This window comes from Anabrus simplex, chromosome 7, assembly GCF_040414725.1.
Source record: "Anabrus simplex isolate iqAnaSimp1 chromosome 7, ASM4041472v1, whole genome shotgun sequence".
In the NCBI taxonomy this organism is placed as follows: Eukaryota; Metazoa; Arthropoda; class Insecta; order Orthoptera; family Tettigoniidae; genus Anabrus; species Anabrus simplex.
The window spans coordinates 145617421-145638313 of NC_090271.1; the positions used below are offsets into that span (position 1 = coordinate 145617421).

Genomic DNA, 20893 nt, shown 5'->3' on the forward strand with positions numbered 1-20893 from the left:
AGACTAATGTTACGACGTTCGGAAGAAACCAAGTTTCAACCTACAGAGATTAGACATTGCTGTAAGTTTGAAATTATAAGATTAACCTCTTCTATGGCATGCAGATTAAAGAAAATAACTATTTATCAATAGACTAAAGTTACAATGTTCGGAAGAAACCAAGTTTCAACCTATAGAGGTTAGACATTGCTGTAAGTTTGAAATTATAAGATTAACCTCTTCTATGGCATGAGGATTGAAGAGAATAACTATTTACCAATAGGCTAAAGTTACGATGTTCAGAAGAAACCAAGTTTGAACCTGTACAGGTCAGACATTGCTGTGAGTTTGAAATTATAAGATTATCCTCTTCTATGGCATGCAGATTAAAGAAAATAACTATTTATCAATAGACTAAAGTTACGGTGTTCGGAAGAAACCAAGTTCCAACCTATAGAGGTTAGACATTGCTGTAAGTTTGAAATTATAAGATTAATCTCTTCTATAGCGTGAGGATTGAAGAGAATAACTATTTACCTATAGACTAAAGTTACGATGTTCAGAAGAAACCAAGTTTGAACCTGTACAGGTCGGACATTGCTGTGAGTTTGAAATTATAAGATTATCCTCTTCTATAGCACGCAGATTAAAGAAAATAACTATTTATCAATAGACTAAAGTTACGATGTTCGGAAGAAACCAAGTTTTAAAGTTACGATGTTTTAGAAGAAACCAAGTTTCAGCCTGTTGAGGACAGACATAGCTATGTGCGCGTGTTTGAAATTATACCACGTCTATAGTATGTAGATTAAAGAGAACAACTATTTATGATTAGCTTAAAGTTACGATGTTCGGAAGAAACCAACTTTCAACCTGTTGAGGGCAGACATAGCTATGTGTGCGTGTTTGAAATTATACCACGTCTATAGTATGTAGATTAAAGAGAACAACTATTTATCAATAGACTAAAGTTACGATGTTCGGAAGAAACCAAGTTTAAGCCTGTTGAGGACGGACATAGCTATGTACGCACCACGTCTATAGTATGTTGATTAAAGAGAACAACTATTTATGATTAGCTTAAAGTTACAGAAGAAACCAAGTTTCAGCCCGTTGAGGGCAGACATAGCTATGTGTACGTGTTTGAAATTATACCACGTCTATAGTATGTTGATTAAAGAGAACAACTATTTATGATTAGCTTAAAGTTACGATGTTCGGAAGAAACCAAGTTTCAGCCTGCTGAGGTCAGACATAGCTATGTGTACGTGTTTGAAATTATACTACGTCTATAGTATGTAGATTAAAGAGAACTATTTATCAATAGACTAAAGTTACGATGTTCGGAAGAAACCAAGTTTAAGCCTGTTGAGGACGGACATAGCTATGTATGCGTGTTTGAAATTATACCACGTCTATAGTATGTAGATTAAAGAGAACAACTATTTATGATTAGCTTAAAGTTACAGAAGAAACCAAGTTTCAGCCCGTTGAGGGCAGACATAGCTATGTGTACGTGTTTGAAATTATACCACGTCTATAGTATGTTGATTAAAGAGAACAACTATTTATGATTAGCTTAAAGTTACGATGTTCGGAAGAAACCAAGTTTCAGCCTGCTGAGGTCAGACATAGCTATGTGTACGTGTTTGAAATTATGCTACGTCTATAGTATGTAGATTAAAGAGAACAACTATTTATCAATAGACTAAAGTTACGATGTTCGGAAGAAACCAAGTTTAAGCCTGTTGAGGACGGACATAGCTATGTGTGCGTGTTTGAAATTATACCACGTCTATAGTATGTTGATTAAAGAGAACAACTATTTATGATTAGCTTAAAGTTACAGAAGAAACCAAGTTTCAGCCCGTTGAGGGCAGACATAGCTATGTGTACGTGTTTGAAAATATACCACGTCTGTAGTATGTTGATTAAAGAGAACAACTATTTATGATTACCTTAAAGTTACGATGTTCGGAAGAAACCAAGTTTCAGCCCGTTGAGGGCAGACATAGCTATGTGTGCGTGTTTGAAATCATACCACGTCTATAGTATGTTGATTAAAGAGAACAACTATTTATGATTAGCTTAAAGTTACGATGTTCGGAAGAAACCAACTTTCAACCTGTTGAGGGCAGACATAGCTATGTACGCACCACGTCTATAGTATGTTGATTAAAGAGAACAACTATTTATGATTAGCTTAAAGTTACGATGTTCGGAAGAAACCAAGTTTACGCCTGTTGAGGACGGACATAGCTATGTGTGCGTGTTTGAAATTATACCACGTCTATAGTATGTAGATTAAAGAGAACAACTATTTATCAATAGAATAAAGTTACGATGTTCGGAAGAAACCAAGTTTAAGCCTGTTGAGGACGGACATAGCTATGTGCGCGTGTTTGAAATTATACCACGTCTATAGTATGTAGGTTGAAGAGAACAATTATTTATGAATAGCTTAAAGTTACGGAAGAAACCAAGTTTCAGCCTGTTGAGGGCAGACATAGCTATGTACGCACCCCGCGTGAGGATTAAAGAGAACAACTATTTATCAATAGACTAAAGTTACGATGTTTTAGAAGAAACCAAGTTTCAACGAATAGAGGTCAGACATACCTTAAAATCTTCGCGCTGCAAACTGTTACTCGGATGTATAAAATGCGTGCGTTCAAGCCTGAAACTCGAATGATAATATTCTGGTCGTACCTAAAAAAAAAAGAAGAAAACATATATGAATGTAGTGTAGGGTACATCATCTAACCTAATTATCTTTACAACTCAAAGTTCGAAAACATACCTTAAAAATGCACGTGCTGCAGACTGTTACTCGGATGAATAAAATTGCATACTTTCGAACGGTACCTAAAAAAAGAACAAACATATATGAATGTAGATGTCTAGCGTAGAAGGTGCTTTGCAAATTAAAAAAAAGGTAATTAACAGTTCTACCTTACCTTAAGATAAAGGCTGAAGAATAATATTCACTGCAGACGGGAGATGTGTGTGTGTGCGTAATAAACGCATACAGAGAACTGTGAGCACTTCGCGCAGACTGCTGCGGCTAAATATTCTGCTTGTTACCAAGCGGATATGATAATCGCTGAGCTGACAACTGCGGTACAGTCGGAACGAATGCAAACAAGAGCTCCCACCTGCAGGCTGACGTATTCAAACCTCCTGTTGATGCCGAGGTGTCAGAATTTAAGAGTTCGAGCCTTGGAAAGTTAGCGCGCGATCCTCGACTTCTCGAGGGTACATACGCGGTATTCCTTACCTGTAGGTATTGAGCTAAAGCTAGATCATGTAATGACGATCGCGCAGGCCCCCCCTCGCCTAGCATTTACGGCTTCTAGTTCGAACCCGCTATCCCCCGAAGTAGTGAGAATGATTGGAGAGTGTTGAGGGTGATTCATTCGTCGGATGGAGGCGTTAAGCTATGTGCAGGCTTCTTCTAGTCAGGGTACGCGATTCAAATCCTGGCAACTTATACCGTCGGGAAGGGCATCCGGCTAGATCATGCAATGACGATCACGCAGGTCCCTCCCCTAAAATTTACGGCTTCCAGTTCGAACCCGCTATCTTCCGAAGTAGCGAGAATGATTGAAGAGTGTTTGAGGGTGATTCATTTGTTGGATGGAGGTGTTAAGCTGACTTCTTCGGTAGGAGTAGGCTATGTCGGGATATCGATTTAAAATCCTAGTCAGGAAGGGCAACCGGTCGTATAAAACTATGGTGTGAGGCGGGGTGTGTGTAAAAGCTAGCAATAAGTAAGGGCTGTTGATGGGGACGTTAAACCTTGTGCAGACTCCTTCGAAAATGATTTTTTGAGTACATGACTTGACGGTGATTCATTTGTCGGATGGAGGCAATAAGCCTTGTGCAGGCTTCTTCTAGTCAGGAGTAGGCTATGTGTCGGTACTGGGATATCTAGTTATAAAACCCGCTACAACAAATTTATCGCGTATACTGCGATTTAAAATCCTAGTCAGGAAGGGCAGCCGGTCGTATAAAACTATGGTGTGAGGCGGGGTGTGCAAAAAAGCTAGCAATAAGTAAGGGCTGTTGATGGGGACGTTAAACCTTGTGCAGACTCCTTCGAAAATGATTTTTTGAGTACAAGACTTGACAGTGATTCATTTGTCGGATGGAGGCAATAAGCCTTGTGCAGGCTTCTTCTAGTCGGGAGTAGGCTATGTATCGATACCGGGATATCTAGTTATAAAACCCGCTACAACAAATTTATCACGTATACTGCGATTTAAAATCCTAGTCAGGAAGGGCAGCCGGTCGTATAAAACTATGGTGTGAGGCGGGGTGTGCAAAAAAAAGCTAGCAATAAGTAAGGGCTGTTGATGGGGACGTTAAACCTTGTGCAGACTCCTTCGAAAATGATTTTTTGAGTACAAGAGTGTTGATGCTGATTCATTTGTCGGATGGAGGCAATAAGCCTTGTGCAGGCTTCTTCAGTGGAGTAGGCTATGTATCGGTACCGGGATATCTAGTTATAAAACCCGCTACAACAAATTTATCACGTATACTGCGATTTAAAATCCTAGTCAGGAAGGGCAGCCGGTCGTATGATGTGAGGCGGGGTGTGCAAAAAAGCCAGCATTAAGTAAGGGCTGTTGATAGGAGGCGTTAAACCATGTGCAAGCTCCCTCACCAGGAGAAGCCTACATGCCGGTACCGTGCAGGTTCTTTCGATAGGAGTAGGCACTGTGTGTGTTTTAACCTCTCCGTACAATCATGATAGTTTACGTTAGGAACTTACATAGGCTAAATGCTACACATTCCGTGGCAGAGCCAGGAATCGAACTCGGACCTCCGAGGGTAGCAGCTAACTACTGCACTACAGAGGTGGACTATTTCAGAATATTTTACAACCTTAATTAGTACTGTGTTTTAAGAGCTTGAATGGTACTCAGCTAAGAAGACGTTCGCGAGTTACAAGCCGCTTATCAGTGTCCTCGCTCAAGGTCGAGCCGGAAGATACGTGTACAATTTCAGCTAACACATGCATTCCACACAACTCGCTCAGAATGACTGTGCCGATACTTCGAGGACTGTAGAACAAATCTATAGCCTACAGTATGCATGCCTCTCACCCGGTAGTCTCGGGTTCGATTCTCTTGGGGATAAAAATGTGTTTAAATCACATGAATGTGTTGAGTTGTCCTTCCTGATGCAAAACTAGCAGTATCTAACCTCATAGTTTTACGACCGGTTGCCCTTCCTGACAACTCGGATTAAGAATCTGTCGAGAATCGGGGATTTACAGCTAGATCCACTTCTTAGATTTTAAATCACGAACTATTGTTTTACGGCCGGATGCCCTTCCTGACTAAGATTTTAAATCGCAAGAATTTGTTTTTAAGACTAGTCGCCCTCCCTGATGCAAAACTAGCAGTATCTAAGCTCTTGGTTGCCCTTCCTGACAACTCGAATTAAGAATCTGTCGAGAATCGGGGATTTACAGCTAGCTTAGATTTTAAATCACGAACTAACAAGAGCACGTGGAATTTACCGCAACCGGGGCAGCACTGTTCTCTCTGGATTAAAAGCTTTGTTCCCAAACAAGAGCACGTGGAATTTGCCGTCACCGGGGCAGCACGGTGATTAAAGATGGTGGATGACAGCTCTGTCAGAAAAGCACATGGGTTTGTAAAGCATTTAGAATTTGTCGCCACCACATAGAGTGTAGCACGGTGGTTAAAGATGGCGGATGACAGCTGCACATGGCTTTGTTTCCACGTGGAATTTGCCGTCACCGGGCAGCACGGTGATTAAAGATGGCGGATGACAGCTGCACATGGCTTTGTTTCCACGTGGAATTTGCCGTCACCGGGCAGCACGGTGATTAAAGATGGCGGATGACAGCTGCACATGGCTTTGTTTCTACGTGGAATTTGCCGTCACAGGGCAGCACGGTGATTAAAGATGGCGGATGACAGCTGCACATGGCTTTGTTTCTACGTGGAATTTGCCGTCACCACATAGAGGGCAGCACGGTGATTAAAGATGGCGGATGACAGCTGACAAAAAAGCACATGGCTTTGTTTCTACGTGGAATTTGCCGTCACCACATAGAGGGCAGCACTGTTCTCTCTGGATTAAAGATGGCGGATGACAGCTGTCAAAAAAGCACGTGAGTATGTTTTCAAACAAGAGCACGTGGAATTTTTCAATTTGCCGCCACCACATAGAGGGCAGCACTGTTCTCTCTGGATTAAAGATGGCGGATGACAGCTGTCAAAAAAGCACATGGCTTTGTTTCTACGTGGAATTTACCGTCACCGAGCAGCACTGTTCTCAAAGATGGCGGATGACAGCTGTCAAAAAAGCACGTGAGTATGTTTTCAAACAAGAGCACGTGGAATTTGCCACCACCACATAGAGGGCAGCACTGTTCTCTCTGGATTAAAGATGGCGGATGACAGCTGTCAGAAAAGCACATAGGTTTGTAAAGCACATAGAATTTACCGCCACCACATAGAGTGCAGCACTGTTCTCTCTAGATTAAAGATGGCGGATGACAGCTAACGAAATTGCCCGCAGCACAGTGCTCTATTGATTAAAGATGGCGGATGACAGCTGTCAAAAAAAAAGCACGCGGCTTTGTTTCCCAACAAGAGCACATAGAATTTTTCAAATTGCCGCCACCGCATTTCAAAGGTATCTAGCTAAAGAGTACAGCACTGTGCTCTGTTGATTAAAGATGGTGGATGGTAGCTGTCAAAAAAAAGCACGTGGGTTTGTTTCCAAACAAGAGCACGTGGAATTTGCCGTCACCACATAGAGGGCAGCACGGTGCTCTCTTGATTAAAGATGGCTGCTGTCACGTGGAATTGTCTGCTACCACAGGTATCTAGCTAAAGAGGGCAGCACTGAGGTTTGCGATGCAATATGGCTGCTGTCAAAAAAGCATTTTTCAAATTATCCGCCACCACATTTCAAAGGTAAGTAGCTAAAGAGGGCAGCACTGTGCTCTATAGATTAAAGATGGCGGATGACAGCTGTCAAAAAAGCACGTGGCTGTCAAAAAGCACGTGGATTTGTTTATCTCGAGCTAGTGAGGTTAAGTTGGTAGCACTAAGGTTTAGGCCCGCCAAGATGGCAGCACTGCCGATGACAGGTGACGAAAGAGGGCAGCACAGCGCTCTGTAGTTTAAAGATGGCGGATGACAGCTGTCAAAAAGCACGTGGCTGTCAAAAAGCACGTGGCTTTGTTTATCTCGAGCTAGTTAGGTTAAGTTGGTACCACCGAGGTTTATTCCCGTCAAGATGGCAGTACTGAGGTTAGCGATGCGTTGTTGTCTGTCAAAAAGCACGTGGCTTTGTTTACAAATCTGTCAAAAAGCACGTGGCTGTCAAAAAACACGTGGCTTTGTTTACCTCATGCTAGTTAGGTTAAGTTGGCACTACTGGGGTTTAGGCCCGTCAAGATGGTAGTACTGAGGTTTGCGATGCGTTGTTGTCGATGACAGCTGTCAAAAAGCACGTGGCTTTGTTTACAAATCTGTCAAAAAGCACGTGGCTGTCAAAAAGCACGTGGCTTTGTTTACCTCGCGCTTGTGAGGTTAAGTTGGCACTACTGAGGTTTAGGCCCGTCAAGATGGCAGTACTGAGGTTAGCGGTGCGTTGTTGTCTGTCAAAAAGCACGTGGCTTTGTTTATCTCGCGCTAGTTAGGTTAAGTTGGCAGCACTGGAAGAGGCCTCTGGCTGAGGTGGAGGAGGCCACTGGGAGGCCACTGGCTGAGGAGGAGGAGGAGGTGGCCACTGGGAGGCCACTGGCTGAGGAGGAGGTGAGAGGCCACTGGCTGAGGAGGAGGCCTCTTCCGAGAGCCGGAGGAGGAGGAGGCCGCCGAACCATCCAATTATACTACTATCTTCTGAGACAATGTTTTTTTTTTTTTTTTTTTTTTAATTTTAAATAATGGAACTACGCCGTTTTCTACACCTAAACCGTTTAAGACCATCAACGTTTGTTCGGTGATTACAGTTTTCGGGTGGGGTTGGGGGAATGCTCGTAGTACCACCAGTATCATGATTCGTCACGCCATCCCTTGATGGGATGACGCGGCATCTGACACACACCTTGTTGTGAAACAGTTTCAAGTCCATGATAGCCATCATGGTAAGGAGATAGTTTCTACACTGAAGCTACAGAGTTGTGTGCTATACACCCGCGAAATAATCATCTGATCCTTTCCTATATATGACATGTCTAGTGTTATGAAGTGTACGCCCTTAGTGAATATTGGTCTTTCATGTAGTTCAGGTGCTTATAATAGTAGTCACTACTCAAGGTTTGCTTATATAATGAGATAGCTAACAGAGCACCATAAAAGCATTTTCGCGACCTCGTGAGTATCTCTTTGGGGCTTGGGAAATCAATATTCTATCTTCAGCGAGTACAGTTGCACTCTGGACTTCCCCATTCGGCACTAGTTGCATGTCTGCCCCAATGGACCTGTTCTTTTGCAGTGGAGTGGCGTAAAGAAACCTAAAAGAAGCCCGCATCTACATCCAGCATTTCACCGGAAGGCGGTTTTTGAGCTGCCTTTTAAAAACTTTTGGACCATGGAGAGCTTGGTCCTCTTCTTCTTCTTCTCCTTATACCGCTTTTCCCACACGTGTGGGGTCGCTGGTGTGAACTATGTTGCAAATGTGGATTTGGTCCTGCTTTCCGACCGGGTGGCCTTCTTGACGCCAACCCTATGTGGAGAGATGTAATCACTATTGCGCGTTTTGGTGGTGGTTGGTAGTGTGATGTGTTGTCTGAATATGAAGACGAGTGTGTAGGGACAAAGACAAGCGCCCAGTCCTCGAGCCAGAAGAATTAATCAGATGCGAATAAAATCCCCGACTCGGCCGGGAATCGAACCTGGGACCTTCTGAACCGGAGGCCTCGACACTGACTATTGAGCCATGAGGGAGGACATTAGTATCCTCAAATAACGGCTCGATGAGCTATCGTGTTCGAATGCTACTTTAGGCTGTATTATACAGCTTACAGGTAACGTAGAAAGCCCGTAATAAACACAAAAGAGGAAGTCGATGTAGATATAATACGGTACAGAATACACTGTAGTAGCTGCACCTATTGCTTCGCCAGGCGGTGTAAGAGAGAGAAAATACTTCATAAAGTAGCACTGTTTTTGATTGCCCATTTATTATTCCACCACGTTCCTCTTACTAAACTAAGGCGTCACGTTTTTATTCCTCTGATCTAAGTGCTTAGTATTTCTTATAAATATCTACAGTAAAACGTGAACTCATTGGATAAAATACGCTTCAGTGCAGTTTATTTTTGAACATCAGTGACCGAGGTACGTGATTATGTTATTTTATCAGTTGTTAGCTGATGTACCCGTGTTTCGTTACGGAATTCTACGTTGTATACAGAATTCTAGGTAAAATAGTCTACACGTTGTGATTAAGATTTTATTCAATTGCATAGCTCTTAGCGTTACCCCAGAAACACGACGGGGAAGTTGCTATATGACGTTTCTGATAATTTAAAAAAAGAAATGGCGTATGGCTTTTAGTGCCAGGAGTGTCCGAGGACAAGTACGGCTCGCCAGATGCAGGTCTTTCGATTTGACTCCCGTAGGCAACCTGCGCGTCGTGATGAAGATGAAATGATGAAGATGACACATACACCTAACACCCGTGCCAGTGAAATTAACCAATTATGGTTAAAATTTCCGACGTTGCCGGGAATCGAACCCGGGACCCCTGCGACCAAAGGCCAGCGCGCTAACCATTTAGTCATGGAGCCGGACGAAGACAAGATTAGAGATTTTTCATTGTAATGGCAGGCCTTCTTGCCTACTGCCCGTCACAATCGAGTTGGCCAGCCTTCATTATAATGACAGGCACTCACTCTCCACCTGTCTTTTCACATCCTGAAAAATACTCTCTCTGCGGTTTTCCCAAAGTTTTAAAGGACCCGCGAATGGACCGAAAACCAACATGTCAATACTATTAACGCAATAAAGCGTTTTTTTAATACGTGTCTGCGTAAGTACAAATTCAAAGGAAAATTATTTATGATTAATGTTCATATTTTATTTTTGGAATAGTCTAGTTATAGGATAATTGGCCTGCGTACAGATATCGTGCAAAACGGTTCCCTAAAGAACGGTATATTTCCAAGATATATAACTAAATTTTGTCACAATAACCAGGATAATGATAAGAATCAGCAAGGCTGCGTCTGAGCGAGTGTTAAAACGATCCATGTTGTGTTGTGTTGTGTTACGTTTTGTTATGACAGCTGCCTAAGGTAGTAGCTAAAGATAGCAGCATGATTAAAGATAGCGGCCGTCAAAAACCACCACATTTCAAAGGTAATAGCTAAAGATGGCAGCAGCACGATGCTCTGTTGCTTAAAGATAACCGCAAGCACGTAGAATTTCAAATGGCATGCATAACAGCAGCCGCCATCTTGTCCTGTAGCCTCTAAGCTAGCTTTCTTCATAAGAGCAGCCGCCATCTTGCACAAGCGTCCCTAGGGCGTCTCATAAGAACAGCAGCCATCTTGTGCAAGCAGCCTTAAGCCGTCTCATAAGGAGCTGTGTATAGCCGCCATCTTGCGACTGTCATCTTGCGCAAGCATCCCTAGAGAGTCTCATAAGAGCCTATGTATAGCCACCATCTTGTGGCTACCATCTTGCGCAAGCATCCCTCCCATAAGGAGCTGTGTATAGCCGCCATCTTGCGCAAGCATCTCTAGGGCGTCTCATAAGAGCAGCACCCATCTTGTGCAAGCAACCTTAAGCCGTCTCATAAGAAGCTATGTATAGCCGCCATCTTGTAGCCGCTATCTTGCGCAAGCATCCCTAGGGCGTCTCATAAGTGCAGCAGCCATCTTGTGCAAGCACCCTTAAGGCGTCATAAGGAGCCATGTACAGCCGCCATCGCTTCGGGAAGGGCATCCGGCCGTAAAACTGAGGTTAGGCCCTTCCATGAGGTTAGGCTTGCTGTCTTTTGTGTCAAAAGTTAGGTTAAGCCCCTCCAAGATAGCGGATGTGAGGTTAGGCTCACTCTCTTAGGCGTCAAGAAGGGCATCCGTTCGTAAAACTGAGGTTAGGCCCTTCCGTGAGGTTAGGTTAGCTCTCTTACGCATAAACAGTTAGGTTAAGCCCCTCCAAGATGGCGGATGTGAGTTTAGGTTCGCCCTCTTAGGTGTCAGGAAGGGCATCCGGCTGTAAAACTGAGGTTAGGCCCTTCCATGAGGTTAGGCTAGCTCTCTTGCGCATAAAAAGTTAGGTTAAGCCCCTCCAAGATGACAGATGTGAGGTTAGAGTCGCGCTCTTAGCCAGCGTGTGGAGGAGGCCTCTCCCGAGAGCGTGTGGCGGAGGAGGTGGCGGAGGCCTCTGCGGAGGCCGGTGGCGGTGGTGGCGCCCGAATCCCCCACTTATACTACTCATATGAGTGTGGCTGGTTATGTTCCAAGTTACCCCATTTGGAATGCCGTAATGCGTTGTCAAGCACTGAAGAAAATATGGGTGATTTAAGAAATGTACATATTTTGTTGAAACAATATGAGATGCAAATTTGCTCTACCCTAATGTAATGGCAAGTATTGTTTATAGGGAAATTTTGAATGTTTTTGCGACTAGCTTTATAGATTTTATTTCTGTTAGTAGGCTTCAAGTTAAAAGGAAAATTGTCCAGCTCTTAAATGCAAATTCATTGAATCATGTGTGTAAGGAATGTGCCAATATTTTTATTGACAAGTGTCTTAATTCGATGATACAATACTTTTAAATGAGAAAAAAAGCCAAATCTAGTCGTGAAAGTTCAAGCAGGTATGCTGAAGCTAAAAAAGTAATGCATAAATGGAAGAAAGCCCTTTCAGAGCAGTCCATTTCACATCTTGATTACATGTCTAATTTCAGTCTTTAAATAATAACCTGTTAAATAATTCTTCATTCATTTATCCAGAATTGCTTTAGCAACTTTGAAGTTAATATCTTAGTAACACTTTCTTTCTAGACGTAATTTATTTATCCATTTCCGTATATATATTTTCACTGATATTTGAATTTAGCGCGAATTTTCAGGTCAAGCCACTAGGAGCGCCACTTGCGACTTGTCTCCCATTTTAACAAGGCTAAATTCGGAACTGTCGCGTATTGTCTCCACTGCATTTGGTAGAATTTACACCAGTGTCGGTGGGCTCTCAGGAGCACATGAGCACGTGAACACCCAGTTGTAGCGCATATTCACGCATTCATGGATACGGGTAATTCAAAATTGTTTCCTTTCTTCGACCTGATTTCGTCAATCAATCGAAAGCAATAGACTTATATCGAAGCTCCGTTACACTGACCAAGACCAACTCCAATACTGGTAGATAGTATTACAGTTGACCACAACGGTCCGCCACCTCCCCTGTTACTGTTGGCCACAGCTCCCAGAAGTTACTATTGCATTACATTGCAGGAAGATTTCGCTAGTAGCTAATTCTAAAGAGGTTTTCGTTATCACGGTATCAGAAAGCCAGAGCCTCAGCCAAAGCCTGAGCGACTCAGCCAGTAGGCCAATATTCATTCGATTGTTTTATATGCTACAAACGTTGTTGACAAATGCTGCACATATCCCAGTATTGTCATGCTTCCTAGCAAACAGAAGCAACTTCTATAATGTCAAAATTAAATTATAACAATTTTAAATAAAATGTTCAAAATTTCCCGCCATTTTAACAATAGCCTATATCACGGTTTCCTTCATAACTATCTTACTGTTTCACGGATAAGTATGAGCTTTTCAGGCTTTCCTCTGATAGTGGTACTACAATCTGTACCTCATTCAGATCAATAGAATTTATTTTAGATTTTATATAACATATTTATTTACAAAAATATTAATATTTTCAGGTGGTCGGAATAAAAATGCGACAAAAATATCTAAATCACAGTCTATGTTCGTGATTGAGGTTCATTTTGTAGGTGGAGGTTTGATACACACTTTAAAAAAGGTAAAGTACGAAAATTCTTGGAATTTATATGGGAAACAGTGATATATTGTAAAAAAGGCGGGAAATTTTGAACATTGTATTTAAAATATTAAACTGTAATTATTAGAATTTTGACATTACTGAAGTTGCTTCTGGTTGCCAGGAAGCATGCCAATACTGGGACATGTGCAGCAATTGCCAACAACAATTGTAGCATATTTAACAATCGAATGAATATTAACTTTTTTCCTTGTTAAGCTGGATCTCCCCCCTACGATCGTGGCCATCGGGCGGGCGTCGGCAGCCCTGGAGATGTTTTTTCTTGGTTTCTTCTTCATCTTCTTCTTCTTCTTGCGTTCCGGCCTTCTAAGGACCACGTTACAATTTCAGTTCCTCCTCCTTAGTTCTTTCCTTTTCTTCCAGTATTCTTTCATTGTTTCACTGTGCTTCTTTTTTCTGTCTTCAGTCCACTTTGTGCCTGTTTTCTTTTCCTTCCTCCCTTGGAAACCTTTCATTTGTAAGACTTTCTTCCTAAAAATCTTTCTTTCCAATAATTCTTCTTCTCGTATGTTGTTCTTGGTTTATTATTTTTATTTTTTGTAATTTGCCTAGCGTCGCTCCGACACAGGTAGGTCTCATATAGGTAGATCGATTTGAATACTTTTCAGATAGGTCTTATGGTGATGATGGGTTAGGAAAGGTCTAGGAGTGGGAAGGAAGCGACCGTGGCCTTAATTAAGGTACAGCCACGCCATTTGTCTGGTGAGAAAATAGAAAACCACGGAAAACCATCTTCAGGGCTGCCGACCGTGATGTTCGAACCCACTATCTCACGAAGAGCTGACAGCTACGTGACCCAAACCACGAAGCCACTCGCTCGGTATACATTATATTTTCATGATGGTTTATTTTAAAAAAAGACAGAAATTGAAATGCCAACAGTTATAGGTATTACTGGCGTCGTTTATGTTAAATACCACACTTACTGCTGCGTTTGCTGTTCACCGCCGTGTTGATCATCACGCCCAGCTTGGTAAGGCTGGACTGCCGGATCATGGTCGCTGACTTGACCATCGGTTTGGCGGGAAGAAGGCAGCTTCGGGAACCCCACACGCTCACGGCCACCGTGCCTGCAACAATGAAAATGCGTTTCATTTCTGGGAAGGAAACAAACTTCACACGTCTTTAGTACTGAACGAAGAGCCCAATCTGCCGTGTTCAGTAATGTTAGAACCGTGTCGAAGTTCCTGAGAACAAACGATTCACAACTTCACTTTCCGAGGACACATTCTTTTCACCACAGATGGAATCATCATACGAGACTGTAATTTAAATAAAGAAAAACGTGTAGCTCATTATGGCACTGACTTAATAATAAGGAAACTACGTAAAAGTTCGTTAAGTAGAATTCACTAGATATCCGTCTCGATATCTTACTGTCTGCAGCTGGCCAAACCATTAGTGCTGACTATGAGTTTGACCTACAGCGTGTTGTGTACAATCAATCAATCAATCAATCAATCAATCAATCAATCAATCAATCAATCAATCAATCAATCAATCAATCAATCAATCAATCAATCAATCAATCAATCAATCAATCAATCAATCAATCAATCAATCAATCAATCAATCAATCAATCAATCAATCAATAAATCAATCAATCAATCAATCAATCAATCAATCAATCTTGATTCCCTGTCTGTTGTTTCCCTGGCCTTTTCTTAAATGATTGTAAAGAATTTGGAAATTTATTGAACATCTCCCTTGGTAAATTATTCTAATCCCTAACTCCCATGCCTATAAAGAATATCTGTCCCAATTTGTACTCTTGAATTCCAACTTTATCTTCATATTGTGATCTTTCCTACTTTTAAAAACACCACTCCTACTTATTCGTCTACAATTGTCATTCCACGCCATTTCTCCACTGACAACTCGGAACACACACTTACCAATATAGTTCGTCCATTATTGGACTTGGTCGACCAGATCGTCTCCTTTCTCCCAAGTTTTCCCAACCAAAACTTTGCAACATTTTCGTAATGCTACTCTTTTGTCGGAAATCACCCAGAACAAATCGAGCTGCTTTTCTTTGGATTTTTCCAGATCTCGAATCAAGTAATCCTGGTGAGGGTCCCATACACTTGAACCATACTCTAGTTGGGGTCATACCAAAGACTTATATACCCTCTCCTTTACATACCTACTACAACCCCTAAATACCCTAATAACCATGCGTAAGGATCTGCACATGTCGACTGATGTCGACTAAACCATGCACAAACTGACGCATGGGAGGTATAATGCGTTGTTCTACACGTGGAGCAAACTCGATTTTGCGAAGTGTGACTGTGGAACTTAAGAGCAGACAATTATTCAAATAATCTTGCGAGTGCCCAAATCGACAATTTGGGGGTGACAGGAACAATCTGGCGAGGATTTCTTCTCAAGCAGTGTCTTGTCTCAATGATCTAGATGTTTAGCAGTAACATTTTGTTTGCAGATGGCATAGTGATATATTAATTTAGAATGAAACTGTCGCAGAGAAGAGTAAAATCGGAGTGATGACAAGAGAAAGGAAGACGGGAAAAAGTGTGTGTGTGTGTGTGTGTGTGTGTGAGGGGGGGGGGGTAGAATTAAATGGAAAACCAAACGAAGTTGAAAAAGGTTTCAGTTACCTGGGAAGTGTAACAACATAAGACAGGTGAGGAGACAGGAAAGAGAGTACAAGAAACAAATTGCTTTCACCAGAGTGTGAGGGATATACTGTGGAACCAATGCAGAGAAGTTCTGTATTCGACCTATGTTGATATATGCATAGTTACATGGAGAACAGCAAAATGGGATGAGAATAGAGCTCGGGCGGCCAAGATGAAATTCCTTGGAGTTACTGTAATGGAAGACATGAAGAGATTACGAAGAGGATTGGAGTTTCAAAATTACAGGACAGGATAGAAACAAACAAACTGAAATGGTATGGACACATGATGTGAATGGGAGAAGACAGAGTTTCACAGAAAGTACTATATTTAGCCTAGAGAAAAACCCACAAGAAAACGAAAATCACAAGGAAGGCCTTGAAAGAGAATATATACAGTGGAGGAGAGTATAGAGAAGAGAGGAAAGATAGAAGAAACATTGGAAACAAGAAATGAGTGGCGGAGAGACAGGCAAGGATGTAGGTTCTTGATTTCCAAGCTGACCCAGGAGAGAAGTGGAAACAGGGGTTACGGTAAAGAGGAAGAAGTATATATAGACACATACTTGTAATATTCTACATATCACTGTACATCACTACAGTGTTTTTTTAAATACCGTACGCTAAATAATATAATAATAACAAACAACTTGTTTACCTCAGTAAGTGCAATGAAATCAGTGTGTCTTAATTCTTGAATATCATTACCACTATATAGTAGGCACTGAGAGTTTTATGAAACGAGGTGTGTAGTATAAATACTATACTAATCTTCCAATATGCTTTATTGTCTTATATCACTCCTCTAACTGAGGCCATCGGACAAATATTACGTGGCGAACAAATTAACATCTTACCAGATAAGGATACAGTCTTCACGCGACACACACTCTCTACGAATATTACAGTAGTGTTAGTAATCCATAACAACTTCATAAAGAATTGAGAAAATACTACTTAAAATTTTGTGTTAACAGTTCAATCAGTAACGCAATAGAATTTTAGGCAAATCATCCACTTAAAAGTTATATAAAAGACAATCTCACTGAACTTGTTAAAAGTTTAATTAACTCTGTTACAATGTCTCATTTATTAATGAAGAAGACTGAAATTGAAATGCCAGAAGTTAAAGGTATAATTGACCGGGTTATTAAGCGACTCACCACCCCCGGAGTTCAAATAATAACACGGCAAGGCAACTGTGTTAATCCGTTGCCTACGAGATACACGAGGCCATTAAATACAGCACACTAGACTCGGCCTCGAGATACTTCTGAGAAGCGCCGCTAGAGTTCTCTTTACTGAGCTGTCTCGCCCGCTCACTGCAACACTTTCCAGTACGAAAATCTATAAAAATTCATAAAACTAGCAATTTCAAAAGACACCAAACAGATGTGAGATAAAATAATAGACCAAGAGCAGTTGTATGACTTACTTTCTGCAACGTATTTCTTACACTTTGCTTAAACGAAATAAGTATTTCACGAAATAAGCAGAGAAGTCTGTTAGAGAGTTTGTCACTTCTTCCAGTTTTCTCTAATAATTCTTCCTCGGTGTATCCGATAAACTGATCGAGATTGCGGTCCTAAATAAGTTTGGGTTTAATCACGATCTTATAAATGATCAGCTATCCAACCTTTTCCTCCACACATCTGATGTTGCGACATTCGTATTGAAGCCGCTGTTTGGAGAGCGATGTTATGCCCGTTTCGTCATTAGAAAATTCTATATATTTTGTCAGCGTCTTCTGATGTGGTACAGTTAGGCATTGCAAGGATCTCAAATCTGTAACCGGTAGGTGCTTTCCTCTGCCACAGGACGCAAATTTTAGCGTAGTTTCTCCGTGTTTCACTCTTTCTTCCCGTAAGATTCAGTTTGTTCTCACAGGAATAAAGCTCCTAAATGATCATTTGTACAATTATTTTCAATTTGGTTTACACTTTGGTCAAGTTCAAATATCTTAAATAATTTTTCTGATGTCATTACTTCTCAATATAAAGACTGTTTTCCGTAATCAGGCATTTGAAATCTCATCAATATATATTTAGATATTTTTGTGCTAATTGCTTTACGTCGCACCGAGACAGATAGGTCTTACGGCGACGATGGGACAGGAAAGGCTTAGGAATGGAAAGGAAGCGGCCGTGGCCCTAATTGAGGTACAGCCCAAGCATTTGCCTGGTGTGAAAATGGGAAACCACGGAAAACCATCTCCAGGGCTGCCGACAGTGGGGTTCGATCCCGGATGCGAGCTCACAGCTGCGCGCTCCTAACCGCACGCAAAATTGCCCGGTATATATTTAGACTAGCAAGATACCCGTGCTTCGCTACGGTATTATACTGAAATTTATAATTGAATGCTTATTGTTTTAGATATATAATCCGCCGAAATTCGCGATCTGACTCGTTTTCGGCGAGAATCCACCAAAATTCCCGATCTGACTCGTTTTCTATTAGATTACGGCAGGTTTCCTCCCATTTTTCAATCTTCCTTTCCAGCAATCGATTTCGTACTTACCGGGCTATGCTCAGGTATTCCTCCCGGTCAGTTGGGTCCCTAAATCTTTGCCATATTTTCCTATAATCATTTTTAAGATGGATAAAATCCTTCAGGAGAACCGGCGTGGTGTAATATTGGGTGCTTTGGCGGCACTAAACCCGCGGCCGGACTGCATTCTTAGTCATTACCAGTCCAGGAGCCGTTTCCAGCGCAGTCCGCACAACTGACGACAGTCCGGAACATTATTATTATTATTATTAATATTATTATTATTACTATTATGTGTTGCTATAATGGCTGATGACAGGGAAAACCGGAGTATCCGGAGAAAAACCTGTCCCGCCTCCGTTTTGTCCAGCACGAATGACACATGTAGTGACCGGGATTTGAACCACGGAACCCAGCTGTGAGAGGCCGGCGCGCTGCCGCCTGAGCAACGGAGGTTCCTTATAAGTACATTAATAACAGCTAAAATCAATTGGTCTCACCTACTTCTACACCCCACCGCCGTTAAGTATATTTACCGCCCCCCCCCCACCATAATTAAAAGAATGCTTGTTTCTTTATGTTTAAGGGAGATTCCAAACACCAATGTTCACGTATATTACCTCATTTTTGAGATATAACTATCACAATAAAAATAATTTACTTTCTGCACTTCATATCACAATACTCCCCCCCCCCCAAGTGAATTTTCCCGCAAAAAATACTTGTTTCTTTAATAGTAAAGGATCTTCTTAAATACCAATGATCACGACTCTAACTTCTTCAGTTTTTGATTTATGTGTCCTCATGAAAGGAATTCAACTCCTTTACACTCCCGCCCTCCAACATGGTTTCCCCACCAAAACGCGCTTTTCTTTGTTTTTAAAGGAGATCCAAATACGAATTTTCACGTCTGTAACAACTTTAGTTTTTATTAGATGTATGTATTCTCATACAATTAAGCCAATTAATTTTTCAATTCTTCCCCCCCCCCTTCATTGGATTTTCCGAGAATACGTGTTTCTTTACTTTTAAAGCAGATTGCAAATATCAATTTTCACGTCTGTAACGTCTTCATTTTTGTGATATCAGTAGCCAAATTAAAAGAATTCAACACCATTTTCAGTCACTTTTACCACCCCCCTCCACCCAAGTGGTATTTCCGAATACTAAAAACACACGTTTCTTTATGTTTAATAGAGATAAAAAATACCTTCACTTCTGTAACATGTTAAGTTTTTTTTAGATATACTGTAAAAATTCTCATTTTAAAATTTCACCCCTTTTGAGTTCCCCTTAAGTGGAGTTTCCAAAAACAAATCAAATATGTTTATTTACATTTACAGGAGATTCCAAACACCCACTTTTTACGTCTGTAACATTTTACGTTTCCAAGATATCTGTAGATATAGTCTTTCAAAAAATTCATCCCAATTTGTCACTCCTGTTTAACCGCCATTAATTGGATTTCCCCAAAACTAAGAATTACGTGTTTCTTTATTTTTAAAGGAGATTCTAACTACCAATTTTTACATCTATAAACTTTAAAAGTTTTGAGATATAGATACACTCATTTTAAAAAATCACCCACTTTTCACCCCCCCCCCCATTAATTGGATTTTCCACAAACAAACAAATACGTGTTTCTTTATTTTTAAAGGAGATCCCAAACACCAATTTTCAGGTCTGTAATATCTTCAGGTTCTGAAATATAAGTAGCCTCATTAAAGGCATTCAACCCATTTTTCACCCTTTTACACCCTTCCTATTGGGATTTTCCGAAAACAAAAGAATACGTGTTTCTTTATTTTTAAAGGAGATTCTAAATACCAATTTTTACATCTATAAACTTTAAAAGTTTTGAGATATAGATACACTCATTTTAAAATATTACCCCCCTTTTCACCCCCCTTAATTGGGTTTTCCAGAAACAAAAAAATTAATGCTCCTTTGTTTTTAAAGGAGATCCCAAACACCAATTTTCAGGTCTGTAATATCTTCAGTTTCTGAGATATAAGTAGCCTCATTAAAGGCATTCAACCCATTTTCACCCCTTTTCACTCCTCCTATTGCGATTTTCCGAAAACAAAAAAATACGTGTTTCTTTATTTTTAATGAAGATTCTAAATACCAATTATTACATCAGCAAACTTTAAAAGTTTCGAGATATAGATTCACTCATTTTAAAAATTCACCCCCTTTTCACCCTCCCATTAATTGGATTTTACAAAAACAAAAAAATACGTGCTTCTTTATTTTTAAAAGAGATCAAAAGTACCAATTTTCAGGTCTGTAATATCTTCAGTTTCAGATATATAAGTACCGGTATCCTGATTAAAGGCATTCAACCCATTTTCCCCCATTTTCACCCTTTTTCACCCCTCCTATTGGGATTTTCTGAAAACAAAAAAATACGTGTTTCCTTATTTTTAAAGAAGATTCTAAATACCAATTTTCACATCTATAAACGTTTAAAGTTTTGAGATATAGATACACTCATTTTAAAATTTCACCCCCCCTTTTCACCCCCTTACCGAAGGAATATCCAAAAATCCTCTCTTAGCGAGCACCTACATCATAATGTGAATATATCCCCAAAATTGCATTTCTTTATGTCCAGTAGTTTTGGCTCGGCGATGATGAATCAGTCAGTCAGTCAGTCAGTCAGTCAGGACAAGCTATTTTATATATATAGATTTAGCATGCATAGTCGTAGCCTTTCCTCGACATAGAAACGAGACTTATAGGTACTTCTTT

At 40.8% G+C, this 20893-nt stretch overlaps 1 protein-coding gene across 3 annotated transcripts in view; it reads right to left on the minus strand.

The window, feature by feature from the left end:
• The window catches only part of tws (protein phosphatase 2 regulatory subunit tws), a 905968-nt gene that overhangs the window by 168516 nt on the left and 716559 nt on the right, over window positions 1-20893 (minus strand). For all 3 annotated transcript variants that reach the window (XM_067151365.2, XM_067151366.2, XM_067151367.2), the window contains exon 5: window positions 13936-14079. In XM_067151365.2, coding sequence (XP_067007466.1) covers window positions 13936-14023 — 88 coding nt within the window. In that variant the 5' untranslated portion in view covers window positions 14024-14079. The remainder of the gene's footprint in view (window positions 1-13935; window positions 14080-20893) is intronic.